Below are 19,765 nucleotides of genomic sequence, written 5' to 3'. Positions count from 1 at the left end.
TATGTACATACTGTATATAGTTATAGAGTAAGTCTTTACATTAAGTTTTCTTTTCATTCAAAGTTTTTTCACTCTACTGAATGTTTTGATGGTTGCTGATGTGGCTCTTGGGTTCTGGTTGTCAGGTTGTTTTGGAAAGTTTTCTGTGTTTTTGACATGCGCTTTGCAGGGTTTTCTGAGCGGTCTCTTAGTGTTGCTGGTCAGTTGCTGGACTCCTCTGAGTGTTGGTCGGTCAGTGATAGGTTAGTATGGGTAGGTTAGGTTAGGGTCCCTCACATGGTTTGCAGCTTGACGTGCTGTGAGGGCTTCTGTGCATCAGTGATGCTGAGAGCTTCACCACTGGTACTTCACAAGTACTGGCAGGGTCACCCATAGTGGACAGGTCTCAGCTGAGATGCCAGACCAAGACAAACCACCTGATTGTGGACACCTGATTGTGGCCTGATGTTGCAGGGAATAGATCACAGTCTTAGCACAATTGCCTGCATGGGAGAACTTCAAAAAGGTTTTGTATGTGTAAGGAACAAATGCACCAGTGGGACCATGTTAATAACTTAGAGGAATAAATTACCTAAAAGATTTTCTCGGTCCAGCTTATTTTAATAATAATAATAATAATTCCTTACATTTATATAGCGCTATTCTGGGCACTCAAAGCGCTTTACACAATGGGGGGATGTCCTCATCCACCACCAGTGTGCAGCATCCACCTGGATGACGCGACGGCAGCCATTTTGCACCAGACCGCACACCAGCTGATTGGTGGAGAGGAGACAGTGATGAAGCAAATTGAATATGGAGATGGTTAGGAGGCCATGATTGACAGAGGCCAGTGGGCAGATTTGGCCAGGATGCCGGGGTTGAACCCTTACTCTTTTCGAAGGACATCCTGGAATTTTTAACGACCACAGAGAGTCGGGACCTCGGTTAAACGTCTCATCCGAAAGATGGAATTTTAGCTCCTATCCTACGTTAACACACTTAAACCGACTAATTAAAGCGTTATTAGGCTTACCAGAGCGTTATTAGGGTTTAAGGTGTCCACTCTAGACAGGTGTAGGCTTACACTCTAGACAGGTGTAGTCTTCTTGGACTGGGTTTGTTTGGACACCTCATGCCCTAAAGGGTTGTTGTTGCTAGATTGGATATGGCTGAAAGTTAACAAGAATTATTTGTATTATTTATTAAATTTCCCATTTATTGTATTTTATTAACATCTACACCCACCTCAACCCTAAACCCAACCGTCACAGCACTGTAGTTGTACCGAGTATTATTTATGCTATCTATTAAATTACCCAATACATTGCATTTTGTAATGCCTACCCCCACCCCAATCCTAACCATCACAGTAGTTAAAATATTAATTGTTGTTAAATTTGGAAGAAATCGGCACTAGGGGGCGCTTTAATACCTCATATGATGTTCAATGTATAAATAAAATAATTAATACATCATTTTTATTATATATTAGATGTCCTCTTTCAAACAACACTACATCCGAACTGCTTTAATTATTTGTCATTAAAAAAAATTCTGTGCTGTACAAATCTCTAACAATCACAGATATTGCTTATTATTAATTAAAGATTGCTAAATATTAATTGACATTTATTTTTGTTTAAATGTCTGAAAGTGTTTTAAACATGAACCCCAATGTAAAGTAAACCCTGTGAATTGCTGTTTGCAACTTGCATTTAGTTTGGTGTGGTTATGGCTTGTGTTTTCCGAGGTAAATATTACTTCACGCGGGTGGAGGTGAACAATGCTGTTGTCTCATAAATGACAGTAGTCTGAGGTTTAGATCTAGGCTATTGAAAAAGTCACAGAAACCAAAGCCACGTTTCATTCATAGCAGAACAGCACAGCTTTATTTAAAATTGACAGAGGTGTTAACGAGATCAGATCTTATTCCACAAAAAAGGTGGACCTGAAGACACATGACACATGGCACTGGTGGTGAGAAGGTCGCGGCTACGGGAACTACGGGAACAACTTCGTGTTGTACCTAATGCTAAGGCCGTCTCATCACCTAAGGTACGTGGAAATTACAACCACATCATTCCCTCTACCTCAACCCCGCGTCCTTCTCTGTCCAGGCCCAGCGCACCCGGGGCGCGGCTCAGCCAGGCGTCGTTCACGCCGACACCCAGCTACCACGGCGCCTGGGTGCAGCCGCGCAAGGTGCTTCCCAGATCCCGGGCAGAACGTCTCCTCCTGTGTTCGAGATCTCCACGGAGAACCGCTTCTCCCCTCTCCGCGAGTCGGGTCCCGATGTGGCCATCATCGGTGACTCGATCGTTCGTCACGTCCGTGCCGCCTCCTCAAAAGGTAATAAAGTACGTACTTTCTGCTTTCCTGGTGCCCGTGTGAGAAATATTTCTACACAGATTCCAACCATCCTGGGCGCTGCCGAGAGCCCTGGTGCCGTTGTCCTCCACGTGGGGACAAACAACACCGGGCTCCGGCAGTCGGAGATCCTGAAGAAGGACTTCAGGAGCCTGATCGAGACGGTTCGACGCACCTCGTCCGCCACGCAGATCATCGTTTCTGGGCCGCTTCCTACCTACCGCCGAGGAAATGAAAGGTTCAGTAGACTTTTAGCTCTGAATGAATGGCTAATAACATGGTGTAAAGAACAGAAATTGCTCTTTGCTAATAACTGGAATCTTTTCTGGGAGCGTCCTAGGCTCTTCCGTCCTGACGGCCTGCACCGCAGTCGAGCCGGAGCTGAACTCCTGTCGGACAACATCTCCAGACTATTTCGCACCATCTGACTAGCAGGTAAAAATTCACAAAATTCACACTATAGCCACCTAGACTCTTGTTCACCCCACTTAAACATCAGTAACGCATATCTGGCGAATCCTATAGAGACTGTGTCTGTTCCTCGTATTATTAGATTAAGAAATAAACGTACTGTGTGCTCCAGAAAAAATCTATTAAGAATCAAACCAGAAAAACCAGTAGAAAGTGAAAATACAAATTTCGTAAAACTTGGTCTTCTAAACATCAGGTCACTTGCACCTAAAGCACTTATCATTAATGAAATAATAACAGAAAACAATCTTAATGCACTCTGTCTCACTGAAACCTGGCGGAAACAAAATGACTATATTAGCTTAAATGAAGCAACTCCTCCAGGATTCTTATATAAACATGAGGCTCGTCAAACTGGTCGTGGTGGTGGAGTTGCATCAATCTTTAGTGATTTCCTTAATATTAAACAAAGAAACGGACTTATGTTTAGCTCCTTTGAAGTATTATCGCTTAATGTTCAGCTTCCAGATACTATACAAAAACCTATGTTATCTCTCGCTTTAATCACCATATATAGACCCCCAGGACCCTATGTCAAATTTCTAAAAGAATTTTCTGATTTTATTTCTGACTTACTAGTCAAAACTGATAAAATGCTAATTGTAGGTGACTTTAACATCCACATAGATGACGCTAATGATACATTAGGGCTCGCGTTTATGGATTTAATACACTCACTTGGGATAAAGCAAAACGTTGTGGGTCCAACCCATCGCTTAAAGCATACATTAGATCTAATTCTGTCTTATGGAATCAAGGTTATTGACGTAGACATTATACCACAAAGTGATGATATTACAGATCACTACCTCTTACTATATAAGCTGTGTTTACCTGAAATCAGCAAACCCGCTCCAATACTCCGCCCTAGTAGAACTATTGTTCCGTCAACTAAAGATGAATTTATAAATAACTTACCTGATCTTTCTCTATTTCGTAATGCACTCGCAAACTCAAATGATCTTGATGTAGTAACCAGCAGTATGGATGCCATCTTTACTAGCACACTAAATACTGTGGCACCCATCAAATTAAAAAAGGCTAGAGAGATTAAAACTATACCATGGTATAATAGTCATACTCGTGCGCTCAAAACAGCAACCCGCGCCCTGGAACGTAAATGGAAAAAAACTCATTTAGAGGTCTTTAGAATTGCGTACAAAGACAGTATGTCCAGCTATAGGAGGGCTCTAAAATCTGCCAGGACCGAGCACCTGCGCAAACTGATAGAAAATAATCATAACAATCCTAGATTTTTATTTAACACCATCTCTAAATTAGCAAATAATCGGTCATCCTTGGAACAAACTACTCCACCACAAATTAGTAGTGATGACTTCATGAATTTTTTCAGTAATAAAATAGAAGGCTTTAGACAGAAAATAGGAGATGCCAAACTTTCTGCACCGGCTTATACTCCAAATCCTGTAAATATTTCATTAAATCATAATAATAACCTACACTGCTTCAAAATCATAGAACATGAAGAGTTAGTAAAAATTATAAATAGCTCTAAACCAGCTACGTGTATGCTGGACTCAATTCCAACAAAATTACTGAAAGAGCTGCTACCTGCTATAGGAGAACCTCTTCTTAACATTATCAACTCTTCTTTATCTATAGGCCATGTTCCAAACTCTTACAAGCTAGCTGTTATTAAGCCCATTATTAAGAAACCGCAACTAGACACCAACAACTTAGCTAACTATAGGCCTATTTCAAATCTTCCATTTATGTCTAAAATACTAGAAAAAGTTGTTTCCACTCAATTATGCTCTTTTCTGCAGACGAACAATATTTTTGAAGTGTTTCAGTCAGGTTTCAGGGCTCACCACAGTACAGAAACCACCTTAGTGAAAATAACCAATGATTTACTCTTAGCTGCTGACCGAGGGTGCGTCTCGCTATTAGTTTTACTCGATCTTAGTGCGGCATTTGATACCATTGACCACAATATCCTCATAAATCGCTTAAAGTCTACAGGTGTCCAGGGACAGGCTCTACAATGGTTTAAGTCATACTTAACTGACCACTACCAGTTTGTGAATCTTAATGGACAGCCTTCACAAATCTGCCCAGTAAAGTATGGGGTGCCTCAAGGATCAGTTTTAGGCCCTTTACTGTTTACAATTTACATGCTACCTCTGGGAGACATTATTAGAAGACATGGGATCAGCTTTCACTGCTATGCAGATGATACTCAATTATATATTTCACCTAAGCCTGACGAGACGTCTGAACTTTCTAAACTAACGGAGTGTATCAAAGACATCAAAGACTGGATGACCAACAATTTTCTTCTCTTAAACTCCGACAAAACAGAATTATTACTTACTGGGCCTAAATCTTGCACACAGCAGATCTCGCAACTCAATTTACAATTAGAGGGATACAAAGTTAGCTTTAGCTCTACTATAAAAGATCTGGGTGTCATATTAGACAGCAATCTAACTTTTAAAAACCATATATCCCATGTCACAAAAACTGCCTTCTTTCATCTGAGAAATATCGCTAAATTACGAAATATGCTATCCATCTCAGATGCAGAAAAGCTAGTCCATGCTTTTATGACTTCAAGACTGGATTACTGTAATGCTCTATTTGCTGGCTGCCCAGCATCTTCTATTAACAAACTTCAATTAGTACAAAATGCAGCAGCCAGAGTTCTGACCAGGTCTAGAAAATATGATTATATAACCCCAAATTTATCCTCCTTACACTGGCTGCCTGTTAAGTTTCGTATTGAATTTAAAATATTACTTCTCACCTATAAAGCTCTAAATAATCTAGCTCCTGTTTATCTAACCAACCTTCTGTCTCGCTACAAACCAACTCGCTCTTTAAGATCTAAAAATTCAGGGCTTCTGGTAGTACCTAGAATAGCAAAATCAAGTAAAGGAGGTCGAGCCTTCTCTTTCATGGCTCCTACACTCTGGAATAGCCTTCCTGATAACGTCCGAGGCTCAGACACACTCTCCCAGTTCAAAACTAGATTAAAGACCTATCTGTTTAGTAAAGCATACACTCAATGCATCACCTAGCGGGTTCCACACTGGCTTCTACATCTTGCTTATATACACTATGAACAACAGCTACGCTAATTATTCTCTTTATTCTCTATTTTCACCTGGGGATACTCCTCCCGAGGTCCTCAGATTATGCGGAGTCACTGATTGGATCCAAGACCAGCGACGTGATGATCCCAAGGATTCCATATCCGGGACCAGGCCATATCCTGAGCTGCTGCTGCGCTGATGGTCGTGGGGAGTGGAGAACATGAGTCTGATTCCAGCGACGCTCCAGGGACAGACGATTCTTCGCTGAGGCCATCTTCCAGCCTAAACCACGGCGAATGAAGTTCTGCACAAGACTTTTGGCCAGCGGAGAAATTAAAATGGTCGTGCCCAACTGAGTCTGGTTCTCTCAAGGTTTTTTTTCTTCACTCCCATCAGGTGAAGTTTTTTTTCCCTCTCCGCTGTCGCCACTGCCTCACATGGTTCAGGATTGGTAGAGCTACGCATCGATGAATTGGCTCTTCAGTGTTTGAACTCTCAGTAATGATTAAATCACACTGAACTGAGCTAAACTGAACTGAACTGAACTTAAACACTAAAACCTGAACCACACTGTTCCAGTTACTGTGACCATTTATGTGAAGCTGCTTTGACACAATCTACATTGTAAAAGCGCTATACAAATAAAGCTGAATTGAATTGAATTGAAACAAATGACTTCTAGCTGTGTGACACCTTATCATGATACCTAATTCATTCCCTAAATGACCATATAAATGTATTGGTAACCCATTAAATTACTGACTAAAATCAATCTGAAATAAAATTCTTTTTAATACACATCAACAAACAGCATTCATAAAACAAAACTGAAACGACCCCTCTGTTTACTAGCACGCTCCGCAAGTTATTCTCACACCTTATTGCCCGTATACCTCAGGATCGTCTCAAAACCGCTACTTTTAAGATGGTCAGCCGACCTCAATCAAGCCCAAAACAAAGAACACGGAAAAAACGGAGTAGGCACTTCTGTTTTTTTCCACTTTTTCAGGGGCTTTGTGGGCAAAAATCTGCATTTCCACAATATTTGCCATCCCAGTGCTCAATCATTCACTTTGTTGATTAGTGGGTGCTTGAATATTTTTTGTTGCTTTTAATAACACATATTGAGACTGGTGTTGTTTGACTTCCGCATCCAGACAACTAAATGTGTAATGATATTTTGCAATTAATCATGAAGCAAAATGATTTTGGATCAGTCTGATTGGTGCAAATATATGTAATAATTTGTTGACTCTCAAACAGTAGTTTACACAAAGCTAAAAGAAGATTAAGAAGGCATCGTAGAGCTCGCTGTTGTTTTGTGAACATCAACACTGAACTTTGAGGTCAATGCTGTGGGGAGAAGTAAATGGGATAGGGAAGACAACATTGACTTTCTTCAATACTTTTTGGGTCATAGATGAATGACGAGCTGCGCAAAGGGAGACCAGTTCAAACAAAGGTAATAAATAAAGCTGAAATAAAACATATGAAGTTCTGCTTCGGTGTTCCTTTGTGTTATAAATTTAGTAGATGTGGCTCATAGATGAATAACTGAAGGGTTAGTTTAAGTTTAAGGTGCTGACTTTCTTCCAGTGTTAGAGTTGAGATTAAATGGGAGAGCCCAGACCATATGGATACTCAGTGTAGATTTCGCTTGAAGACTTCTGAATGTTAAAAGGGGCATTACGGACCCTTCCAGGGGCTGAGAATGGGAAGGTTTGTTGGTTAATAATAACTCTTCAGTCCATTCTGTGTTCCTTTATCTCTTTTCCAATCCTTTATCTCTACATGGTGCTTGCATAATGAGGATGAACTGAGGTGGAAATTCTTGTTGACTTGAAAGTAATACAGAATCCATATTTACTGCCAGACATGACAGAGTCCATCGTCCGTTCGCTTTCAGCCCCGTCCACCAGAAGTCTTCCTTGAAAAATCTCTTTGTGGCACGAGTGAGGCGTTTTCCTCGAGCTCTTCCTGGTATTCCTTTCTCTTTCTTTCTCTTTCCGTATCCGTCTTGGGAGGTGAAAGGGTGAAGGGTGGGATTTTAGGGAGGAGAAGGTGTCGTGGTCTCCCATGATGGAGTGTTGACAGGCCTTTAGTTCCCACAGCAGCTTCGAGTGGACTGTGCGTCTGGGTCCTGCAGGTTCACGCCCCTGTGTCGCGCAGCATGCGTAGGGTTTTGGGTGTCTGTTTTTGGCATCTTTTTTGCTATTGAGAAATAAACAAGAGTTGAAAAGTCAAGAGGCTGAGTTACATTCATTTATGCCATGAAAATGAAAGTCATATCTCTGGCTGTCTTTAATATATCAGTTTATTTTATCTAAAATGGACTGGAAATTTGCTTTCAAGCTTTGTCGCCATCCAGTAACAACTGAAAGGAATAAAAAAGTACCTGTCCTACATTTGTTTGTTACTTTCTGATAGTTTAACTTTTAATTCAGAAGAAAAATTTAACACTATTTTCATTTCATTGCAGTTATAAAGGGTTATGTTACAAGCATAATAAAAATATTAGCTGCCCCAAAATGTGTGTGTCATTTCAGCTTAAAACACCCCACTCATCATTTAATTATTTGTGCTGGGGATGTCCAGGAAGCAAACAAAAACCTTTGCAAATGAGAATCTTTCCAGATCAGAAAAGTAAATATTACAGCTTGTGCCCAAACAACGGCAACCTCCCGCTCTCCGTCATGAAGCAAATACAGAAGTAACTGAAAATGCAGTTCAATGAAATTCTGGCAGTCCTGGCTCCATAGGGAGCAAATTTCTATTGAGCCCACTGTTAAAATGGCCAACTTTACAGCAGAAAAGAAGGTGTTTACAGCCTGGTACAAATAACGATTTTGGTTCATAAAGGTGGTCCCGCTCCCCATCTCCACCAGAGAAGCGTGGCGACCAGAAGAGACCACGTCGCTGAGAGATCTTCATCCAAGAGACCTGGAGCCAACGTGTAAATATTGTACATAGTTTCTTAGTAAAAGATAATAAAGATTATAGCTGCATGAACTGTGTGGACTGGTTAACCTTCACTCCAGCAGTGCAACACACACTAATTAATTCATTAACACAATATTATGAAGTTTTGCTTTAATTTAGGAAAAGAAAACCTCTTCTGTGCTAAAATCGGATGTTTTTTCAGCGTTCTTACTTCAGTCTTTAATGTCAGTTGATCCTTCAAATGTCAGTGTAAAGTGTTGAGTATACTATTAGTGCTCATTCGTGTTTTTCATAGTTACCAGTGCTGATGGAGTTTTTTTTTAAAGCGTCATATTCTGCTGGAAACGTTTCATTTTAATGGTAATGTCCCATAAGCTGAGGTCTTGTGAGTGACTTCCCAAGTTGGTCAAAGTCTACACCGGTGACATGCTCATCTACTCCCAGAACCTGCTACTCTCTACCTACACGTTGTCAGGTGATGTTTCAAAACCTCAACACTCACATACAGAACAGCCTCAGCGTCTGCACCTCTTATCGGCACTGGCTGCAAGTCTACACCCCCTCTGTCCAGAAGTGAGCACAGCCTCGTGGTACCATCCCAGCAAGCATTTTTTTGGGGTGTTTAAAGGTGCCAACTGACGATCAAAAGTAAAAATGACTAGTTTTATCTCATCCCAACAGGGAAACCACCAACAATAAAGAATGAGTTACTATCTGGTGTCATGGCTTTGCAATTAAAACAAGTTTAGTTATAATGGAGGTCATTGGGGCAAAAACAGCCACTTGAACAATACATAAGGGTTAAAAGTCTAACAGACGGCTTGGTTAAAACGCGGCTAAAATCTAGGCTGTCAGTGAGTGTGCACCCCTAACCCCGCCTCTCACAGTGACCTCACTAGCTCCATTGAGTGCATTGTGTCTCAGATTGCATGCAAGTCTGCAGCCAGATACTACTGGAAGCTAGTCATCAAATACACAAGAACGAATGACTACACGTGTCAATCTGTCTATTGATCCATCTAATCTGTCTAGTCAGTCTTTTATTATCTTTTATATGCGAAAATATTCATTCATAAAAATATGTATATATGAACACTGGGTCAAATAGGGTCCACGTGTTTTAAATCTAGTAACAAAAATAACCCAATGTTGGTTTTGTCCATATTTAAATGAATGTGTGTAAATGCACGCTTTGATCAAACCTTTTATTCCCCTTGATGATATGGTGCTTTTTTTCCTAGACGTCCTCCAAAGTTTCGATGTTTGGCCGTGTCTGCCATATCTGTTTTGTTTAAAGAAATAAAAATAAAGAATTCAGAAATCTCATGGCATTGAAAGAAAACTGGCAGCAGTTGAGTGCCGAGGTCAAAGGTCAGATGAGCAGGCATCACACCTGATCCAAACCTGGGGCAACTGTACAGTAAAAAAAACAACAAGATTAAGAAATATTGCTTTAATTTGGGAGAAAAAAAAACTCTTCCGTGTTAAAATTTGATGTTCCTCCAGCGTTCTTACTTCAGTCTTTAACGTCAGGTGATCCTTCGAATGTCAGTGTAAAGTGTTGAGTATACCATTAGTGTTCAGTCGTGTTTTTCATAGTTACCAGTGCTGATGGAGTTTTTTTAGAGCGTCATATTCTGCTGGAAACGTTTCATTTGAATGGTAATATGCCATAAGCTGAGGTGTATGAGTAACTTCACAAGTTGACAATAGTCTAGAACGATGACATGCTCATCTACTCCCAGAACCTGGGAGAACGAAATGTTGCAGCTCGTCCGGTCTTCAATGATGAGCCCAAGGCTTAAGAGAACTGAGAGGCAGGACAAGATGGCGGGCTGGACTTGGTTAACTTTAGATTTTACACAAATCTCATTATTTTGTTTTTCACCTAAAATAGTAATTAAAACATCCAAGATGTGTTTTGCCTCATCAAAATGTGGAATTTGATCAGCAAACTACTCGTTCTAGGACAACTATGCCTTCGGCTAAATGACTTGGCTTCAACTACGATGCCAGACGATTCAGAAATAAAAGGTACTGACTGCACAAACAGATAAACGACATGATGCATCTCATTTCACCACAACTAAAGGCAGCGACAAAAAAAAAAGTCAAGCTCTCACTGACTTACTGTCTCATATGGTGTCGAAGGTCCACTGATCGTTCTTGAAGAAGGGGTAACATTTTATTTCATCCACTCCAGTCCGGCCAAGCCTCACCTCCCTGAACATAGCACAACACTGGTCAGCAAAACAAACAGAGAAGCGCTAATCCGTTAAATGACCATACACCAGGAACATCCAACAGCACAGCATGGAGGAGTGGAGCAGTCAGAGAGACTTCCAAAAGTAAGGACTGTTCACTCCCCCTTCCTTTTACTTCATCTGCATTGAGGCGGAGCAGCAGTTTGGACTACCACGTGTGGGACATTCCAACAGCCTGAATGCAAAGGGAGGAGTGTGTGTGTGTGTGTGTGTGTTTACATGAAAACATTGAGAGAAAACATTAAGCCCCTCTCTGTATGTTTGATCAGGAATGCTTGTATGTGGGCATGTGAGAGAGGAGAAAGAGGGAAGGAGAAAAGAGGAATTCAGATGGAAGTTGTCAGGCTGGAGGGTGAACGTCCATGAAGCTGATATAGTAAAAGCAGTAGGAGATGAAATGTATGTTTTATTAGGGACTTTATTTATAAAGAGCTTTTAAAGGCATAACATAAATAAAGATCATCTTGTATGTTGTCTTTAAATTTTTATCTCATTTAATTCAATTAAAATGTTGATATGGCTTAGTAAGTTTTTTGGTGATTTGGTGCTTAAGAAATATTTCTTGTGATTATTATTATTATTATTACTATTCAGAATTATATGTATATTTTTAGAATTTTTCTAAAACCATTGAAGAAAAAAAATCTTATTGACCCTAAACCTTTAAAAAAAAAAATAGGGAACATTTCATAAACACTGATAAAACTTTTTTTTTTCACTGATAAAACTATTTATTTATATTTTAGGTATGTGTAGTAATCAGGCTTAGATTATATTAACATTGTTGTATTTTGTCAAATATACACATAATTTACTAATTCAATCAATCAGAACACTACAAAGTGTCAACAACAACACTGGGTTGTGCAAAACTGTGTGTCAATTATACAGGGCTGCAAAATTATGAGATTATGATATATATCTTGAACGGTTTAATAAAGATTATTCATTTTTTTATAGCCAACATTTGTGTTTGGGGAAATGGATCATCATATTCTGGCTACAGAGACAAAATATGTTTTTCCATCACATTAGCTGAGAATAAACTAAGCAAAAACTGCTAATTTTTCTCACTGAAGCTGCTAAATTAATCTCCTTTTTTTCTGTGCCTGGTAATTTATGGCAAGAAAACTTTTTCAGTAATAACAAATCTTAGGTACTCTGTGTTTACATTATATATGTTATAAACTACAGCAGAAATCTGATCAAAATGTGTAAAAAATTGTCAAGAAAATTTACTTTTTTTTTTACAGTGAAGCTAATTTCAAATTGAAAAAATAATAAATTAATTTCACTACCAGCCGACCTCTAAAAGCAAACAAGTAAGGTTTTATTAAGCTAGTGTGTCTAGTAAAAGCAGTAGGACATTAAAGTTTTATGAAAGACTTATTGTATGAAGAGCTTTTAAAAGCATAAATTAATATAGACTTGTATGTTCTCCCTTAATTAAATTAAAAAATATATGATTTGGTGTTTATGAAATATTCCCTGAGATTGTCATTTTGGAAAAAAGTACAACGATAGGGAAAAATAGGGAAAATTTCATATGATAACAACGATAACAAATCTAAGCTACCCTGTGATTATATTAAATACGTTATAAACAGGGCTTGACATTAACACATTAACAAATGCGGGTAGATTTCAGCTGTGGCGGGTTAGACAGCCACTCCCACTAGCCACTTTGAGAATACATGAGAATATTGTTTTTAAGTGTCAACTGTGTATAAAAAGTGTATGTATAGCTATATTTTGTTTGCTTTACACATTATTTAAAATTAATAATTAGTAATAGTAATTACTAATAACTAGTAATTAGTAATAATTAAAAAAGTAATAATTAGTTCGGTGCAGCCACAGAAAAACTTTGCAAATCCTTAGTGTCGAGCCCTGGAAACTCATGTGAAATAAACTATTTATAAAAATAAAACTAAATTAATTGCATAGTGACACTATAAAAGTCACATCCCCTGTACTCATGCTCATTGAGCAAGGTCATAGACAACACACAAAAATATTAAATGAACAAGGAGGCATGTGGACACAAAGTATAAATTAAGTAAAGTTAGCATGTCAAATTCAAATTTATGAATATAAAATATATTTTTCCAACATTAAAATTGTGGCTAGTGAAAATGGCGAGTGGCTAGTAATGTTGGAAAACTCCTAGCCACTGTGGCTGGTGATCAAAAAAGGTAATGTCAAACCCAGGTTATAAACTCCAAACTACAAAAGAAATCTCATCATGTGTGTAATAAATTGTCCTGAAAATTAGCTCTTTTTTACAGTAAAGTTAAATTCAAATTAATAAAAAAATACATGTTACCAGCCAACCTCTAAAAACAAACAAGTAAGGGGATATTAAGCGAGTAAGAGTCTGAATTTTACAAGAAAAAAAAAAAAACTCAAATCAAACTTTAATTTTCTCAGTCTCACTTGCTACTCAGAAAGGCACAGATGAGGTCTTTGCCATCCTTTGACATTTCAATATCATCTGGGAAAGTTAAGATGTTCTTGTGATCCATGATCTTTCCATATGTGCCCACCAGAGACTCGGAATGAAATGGAGTGTCGCCTGCCCAGATCGACAGAAGAAAACATTTGATTATGAGAACACTGAAATAAAATTACAAGAGATGCATATGAAGCTGACACTTCTCACCCACTAGAAGCTCATAAATGAAAACACCAACAGACCACCAGTCACACTCACGACCGTAATAACCAGTCCCTCCTTGAGACATTAAAACCTCTGGAGAAATGTAATCAGGTGTCCCAACAGCAGTGTTCACAGAGTACCATAACAGTCTAAACACACATGTAGACACATGGATATAAACATTACTGGCTGAGTTAATGTAGCTGAAATACAAGTATGTTTAAAATTTTAATTATTTACACAATTCATATTCATTCAATTCAAGGACTGCATTGTATAATCTAGCCACAAGATGGCAGCACTAACATCTGTCATAACCGAATGGAGGCTTTCTGTATTTTACGTTAATGATTGTTTAAACAAATTTGCTGCAATGTGTGAGGTGATAATTGTAAATCTCTACACTACAAAATCTTAAAGAAACTCTCTCATTCTCGGTCATGTATAGTACATCTAAACACACCAACTACTAGTGTATGATATTTATCGTTTTCAATAAAATTGTAATTGTATTGTGGGCTGGCATTACAGAGAGCTTCATTCAATTGAGAAAAACAAACAAAATCACGTCCTGAGAGTCCAAAAGCATTTAAAACTATTGGAAAGCAGTCCCAATGACAAATAGGTGGGTTAAAATATCCCTTTATGGGGTTTTGTTTATAAAATGTGTAAGGTTTTGTGAAATAATACAAGCAAGTTAACACAAGCAGGCTTTCCTGAACATCCATTAAAACACAATAATGCGAGTTCTGTTCAACAGATCAACAGAAAATACCAAACAAAGCTGAAGCAGAAAATGTGCATCTTAGGAGAAGAGTTTGTGTGTGTGTGTGTGTGTGTGTGTGTGTGTGTGTGTGTGTGTGTGTGTGTGTGTGTGTGTGTGTGTGTGTGTGTGTGTGTGTGTGTTTTGAACTTCAATCTGTTTTAAATAAATCATCAACAAAGACAGTCACTAATTGCTTCGTTTCTAAATGAATCAGCCATTTTGAATAAATTGTTTGAATAAATGTTCATTGAATCACTTATAAAAACAGAATAAATTCTAAATTCCACACTTCCCTAATATAAAGTTTGTGAAAAACAGCATGTGACCTTTTACATCCGAATTAGTAGTAGAAATTAAGATGCAGGGGCAACACTGTGGCTCAGTGGTTAGCACTGTCGCCAGTAACAAGGTCGCTGGTTCGAGCCCCGGCTGGGCCAGTTGGAATTTCTCTGTGGAGTTTGCTTGTTCTCCCCATGTCCAAAGACATGCATTACAGGTGAATTGAATAAACCAAATTGGCCATAGTGTATGTTTGAAGGAGTGTGTATAGGTTTTTCCCAGTACTGGGTTGCAGCTGGAAGGGCATAAAACATATGCTGGATAAGTTGGCAGTTCATTCCGCTGTGGCGACCCCTTATGAATAAAGGGACTAAGCCAAGGGAAAATGATTGAATGAATCAGGAGGCAAAAAGTACCAGAATTATCAATTAATAAAGTGTGGAATTAATTCATTTACTATCCTATGAGGCGTGATGACGAAAGGTTAACATGACAGTGACAACAACGTCAATGCAGTAGCCTGAATTTCATTCTCACTTCCACTATTCTATTTTATTACTGTCAAGACACAACTTAGAACTCAAACGAAGTACCGATTTAGATAGTAGCCTAGTATTTTTGAAAAGGAGAAAGAGACTTGCTGTCACCTGCAGTAGTGGTGTCACCTAGTGGTCATATCTATTAATCCATGTCAGGCCTAAACTAGCCAAGGTATCAGCACAAAAGCACACTAAGCAAAATATTGTTCAATGAGATTATCAAAAAAAGGAGAGAAACATTTTTGTTAGTATCACACCCCCTTAAAAGACACTTCAAATGCACTTACCACACACCGAGTCCATCTTCATGCATGTGCCAAAGTCTGCAAGTTTGAGGTGTCCATTGCGGTCCAGCAGCATGTTGTCTGGTTTGATGTCTCTGTGGATGAAGCCCAGAGAATGGATGGCGTCAAGTGTCAGCACCACTTCTGCCGTATAGAATTGAGCCCATTCCTCTGGGATGTCATAGTTGCTGGTCAGATTCACCAGATCTCCACCTGGCATGAACTCCATCCCCAAATAAAGGTACTTTTCATGTTGGAAAGCACAGCACAGCTATGTGGACAGAGAGATAGAGTGGTGAACAGAGAAGTCACAATATATTTCAGTAATCAATAGCAGTGAAATTTAACAATACTTCATTTCAATTGCAGCAACCCAGCTAAATTAAATAATAAGTAATGTGATATTAAACACAGACTTTATTTAATCGTTTAAATATTTATTTCATAATTTAAATACTGTTATTAAAGAACTTTTAATGCGATCAATTACAGAATGTAAATAATAAAGTTAAAATATTAAAAAATTATAAATGGAATATTAAATGACATTTTAAGTATGAACATATACATACACAAAAACAGTTGTGTCAAGCAATTAATCATAATTAATCAAACCCAAAATTAAAATTTGCATCTTCATAACATGTACATCATTTTTATATTTATTTATTTATTTATAATTTGATGTAGATATAAATATTTCATATGAAGAAATAAACGAATAGTTTCGCAAATATATACACTCCACGAAAATATATTATGTAAATACAAACTTAATTTTCATGTGATTAAGCATTTGACAGCACTAATAAAAATACAACTAGCAACAAGTTATTTAAATGATGTTATACTTAAAATCAAGTTTAACTTTCTTTATTTTGGTTAGTTAACATCAACATTACAGCAGCAGAAATATTAGGCTTCAAGGTCTAATGAACAGGTCTGTAGTTTTTGTCGTCCTTATTTACATGAGTACATAACTAACTGACTACAATATGGGCTGGTGCATCCTGTGAAATACAAGTGTTCAAAAACAGCCAGTCAAGACTATTTTCTCAGTTAGGTTTACATTTGACTATTTATACTATTGTATGCTATTTAAGTGAATTACTAGTAGTTTTAGTAATTTAACATTATTATTTTTAATCTTTTACCGGCCCATGCCTAATCCCAAACCAGGGTTTTTTTAAAAGTACAAATTATTGTACCAAGGCTGCGTTTAATGGGTAATACTGAATATATTATGCCAAATTAAATGTCAAAGTAGAATTTCACATTAAGCTCTATTTTAGGATCACAGTGGAACCCCAAAAATAAATTAATTTTGTTCAAAAATAGGTCATGGGTTTCAAATAATTAAATTTTTCAACAGGGTGTGTCTTAACAGTAAATGACATTGACCAGAGTTTAGTGCCCTCTGCTGACCAAAATCAGACATTCTTTAAATTAATTTTCATTTACAACGTTACTTTGTCATCATCCTCCAAACTTGATGTGATCACTTATTTCACATTTAATTACTTAAACTAGCATTTTATAATACTATATATAGCTTATACAATACCCATAATGAGTACAACCTGAAATATTTCTCAGAAAATATCTTGCTTTTAAATTATTTAGTTTCCTATAGAATGCAATATTTGTGGAAATCTGGCTTACTCCAATGATGCAGCGGTCAGTACAACATGCTAATTGAAACTATTCTAACAAAATGATTTTGCTGAATTTGTTGTAAATATACACAATAGATAGCAGTACAGCCTAAATTACATATTTTCAAAAGATTATCATTCTGCCTACCTGCAGCGCACGAGGTTTCTCGGTTGATCCGCGGTAAATCCACTTAAGCACTATACCTATTCCATTTATTATAACACTGCAAACTTGACTTCGCAGGCCGATCATCTTTAAACCCAAAAAGCATTTATTATGTGTTATACCTTGACTGCTGCTGCATGATGGAATGTTTCTCTACACAACTGTAAAAGTGCGCTTTTTAGCTAAATCAAAGCAAACTTTCAAAGGGTTCTGCGTTTTGTCAATTTTAGCTTAATTGCAATAATATTAATAATAATATTAATAAATACATTTAAAATATTATTTATAGTGTAGCCTACTGTGGGACTGTGCAGTAAACTATTTATTTTTATTAAAACATTTTTATTAGGCTACATCTTCCCTAATAACTAATAAATGACTGGCAGTTGCGTCTCTGCTAAAATTAATTTAACAGTAAATTTCTTGTGTTTTTTCCTTTTAGAGCTCAAGAGAGTTGTGTTTAAATAATTAGTTAACCAAAACATGTAATGAATTAAGCTGCTCCTATCATGTCACCCATTTTCTCCCTTGTGAGTTGAGTGCGCCTCCATCGCCGTGCGCGCGTTTTAAAGGCTTTACGGGCGCACCAGACCTGACGCGGGGACCGGATCTCTGGACTATAGGACTAGCTTTAATCTCACCAATTATCATAATTCAATTGCTATGTCATATATTTTAAAATATTTAGATGTGTGTTCTGACGGTTGGGACGACGGGAGTGTTAATAGTTAATGACAGGAAGATTTTTCAGTTTGAGTAAACAATCACAAACTCTTTCTGAGGGGGCAATGCCACCCTTTTGGTCTAGATTAAAGACTTTTATGTTTTCAAATACATTTTTTACTATTTAGTTTCTGTTTCCCTTTCTGTTTATTTGTTGGAGAGCACATTGGTCAATGAAAGTGGTTAATATTTTGTGATAGCCTAAAAGTGAACCATTAAATAAAATGTAAATATATAAAATTGCCATAGTCAAATAAACCAATATGTTTTAGGGCACGCATATTTACTTTTTATTTGGCATGGTTGTTTTAAGTTTCTTAAAGCTATTTTAATAATAATAAATAAAAACCTTCACTCAGAATGAATGATTAGCACTTCCCTGACCTAATAAGCTAATAGCTAATCAAAATAAACTGTTGTATATTTAGCTTTTTTTTAATCTTATTAATGCTGGTTGTCGTTGTTCTGATACTGGTTTATATTTTTGATTTTTATTTTTTTGGAATGCATTTTGGTTTATTGTATTGCTTATAGCATTATTATGATTAATAATTTTAATAGTACTATAAAAATATTAAATCACCCAGTCAGTGCAGGAAAATTATGAAAATTTAAGTATACAAAGCGTCAAAAGAACAATGTCATTGCTAAAGTCCCGGTTGGTCTGATATAGGCCTAGTTAATTATGAAGTAAATATAGAAACGAGAATATTAGTTCAGTGTTTTTTTTAATGAAACGCAAACCATCCCAAAAGCAAACAAAAATCAATGGTAATATTCACTAACATGGCCAGATTTCTGAAACCTGTGACGATTTTCAGTGGTCAACATTCGTCCTATAAAAAACGCCCATTTATGCTTATTTTTTATTTTTTATTAATACAAGACCAGCATTTTATTGAATAATCATAATTTAGATATTTAGCTACTGCATTTAATAAAAACTCAATTATAAAAGCACAGAGTTCGTGCTGATTTCATTAATTCACTGCTGATATTAAATATTGTTTACATTTAAATGAGGCTCGTCATTCTGTCACTACAGCAACTTGAGTTGATCTTTAATATACACAGCTGGTTCTGACCCGATCGTCTCGCAACAAACTCTCGACAACTTTTGAAAAGTTTGATCAGTTTCTCTGCTTTGGAAAGTTGTTCTTGGGTCATCTTGATGGAGCAGCGTCGCTCAAGAAGAACCAGGGCTCTCCCCGCACACACGAGTCACTTCTGGCTACAGGGCGTCTCTACCGTTGAGCAGCTCGCAGCGGCGGTCAGGTCAGATCACACCTACAGCTGCATCTCTGACCCAGCGCTGAAGAAGCGACACCTGATGAACGCGGCGGCCCTCCCTGTCCTCCGTCCCGCAGCAGCAGCAGCAGCAGCATCAGTGTCTTCCTCAGTGAACGAGTGTCAGCAGGAGCAGCAGCTCTCCATCCACGGCAGAAGCGTGCCGGACTATCAGCACATCTTTCGCTCCGTCGTGGAGACCGGCTGCAGCCGCTACCGCTTCAAGCGAGGCCTGGGGATCAAGCAACGGCTGTGGGAGAAGCTCCACCGGCCTACGCTGCTGGAGACCGAGCTGCCTGATGGACGAGTCTTGATCACGGAGAGCAG

At 37.9% G+C, this 19,765-nt stretch overlaps 2 protein-coding genes across 10 annotated transcripts in view; one reads left to right on the top strand and one right to left on the bottom strand.

Moving 5' to 3' along the window:
- The window catches only part of LOC137490684 (uncharacterized), a 19,791-nt gene extending 13,243 nt beyond the window's left edge, over positions 1 to 6,548 (top strand). For 2 of the 5 annotated variants that reach the window (XM_087268034.1, XM_087268033.1), the window contains exons 2-4: positions 2,100 to 2,587; positions 2,682 to 2,784; positions 5,968 to 6,548. In XM_087268034.1, coding sequence (XP_087124160.1) covers positions 2,100 to 2,587; positions 2,682 to 2,781 — 588 coding nt within the window. In that variant the 3' untranslated portion in view covers positions 2,782 to 2,784; positions 5,968 to 6,548. Of the gene's footprint in view, positions 1 to 2,099; positions 2,785 to 5,967 lie in introns of all 5 variants that reach the window. The other 3 variants (XM_087268032.1, XM_087268031.1, XM_088651108.1) reach the window with 2 other exon arrangements.
- On the bottom strand, positions 1,844 to 19,765 carry LOC108191324 (rho-associated protein kinase 2-like). Of its 5 annotated transcripts, none has more exons than XR_015499539.1 (8): positions 19,164 to 19,765; positions 15,611 to 15,878; positions 13,743 to 13,888; positions 13,517 to 13,655; positions 10,948 to 11,039; positions 10,019 to 10,098; positions 6,553 to 8,087; positions 1,844 to 1,953 (listed from the first exon to the last, which is right to left on the bottom strand). XR_015499539.1 is itself a non-coding variant. In XM_087268084.1 (6 exons), the coding sequence occupies exons 3-5, from the start codon at positions 13,822 to 13,824 to the stop codon at positions 10,952 to 10,954; spliced, it is 309 nt and encodes a 102-aa protein (XP_087124210.1). In that variant the 5' UTR covers positions 13,825 to 13,888; positions 15,611 to 15,878; positions 19,164 to 19,765; the 3' UTR covers positions 7,744 to 8,087; positions 10,948 to 10,951. The 5 variants fall into 5 exon arrangements, 1 of the variants encoding a protein (XP_087124210.1); XR_015499541.1 differs by having other exon boundaries at positions 19,295 to 19,765; XR_015499538.1 differs by having other exon boundaries at positions 1,844 to 8,087.

Source organism: Danio rerio, chromosome 9 (assembly GCF_052040795.2).
Source record: "Danio rerio strain M-AB ecotype USA chromosome 9, GRCz13ab, whole genome shotgun sequence".
Classification (NCBI taxonomy): Eukaryota; Metazoa; Chordata; class Actinopteri; order Cypriniformes; family Danionidae; genus Danio; species Danio rerio.
The sequence above is the reverse complement of the archived record's forward strand: the minus strand, read 5'-3'. Positions and strand labels throughout refer to the sequence as shown.

What these genes read in the sequence shown, in the direction of transcription:
- LOC108191324 (XM_087268084.1), bottom strand. Translation starts at nt 13,824, where the DNA reads ATGTCTCAAGGAGGGACTGGTTATTACGGTCGTGAGTGTGACTGGTGG. An exon ending in CATTTATGAGCTTCTAGTGG is followed by an intron (nt 13,656 to 13,742) that starts GTGAGAAGTGTC and finishes CGATCTGGGCAG; the next exon opens with GCGACACTCCATTTCATTCC. An exon ending in TGTGCCTTTCTGAGTAGCAA is followed by an intron (nt 11,040 to 13,516) that starts GTGAGACTGAGA and finishes TGCTATGTTCAG; the next exon opens with GGAGGTGAGGCTTGGCCGGA.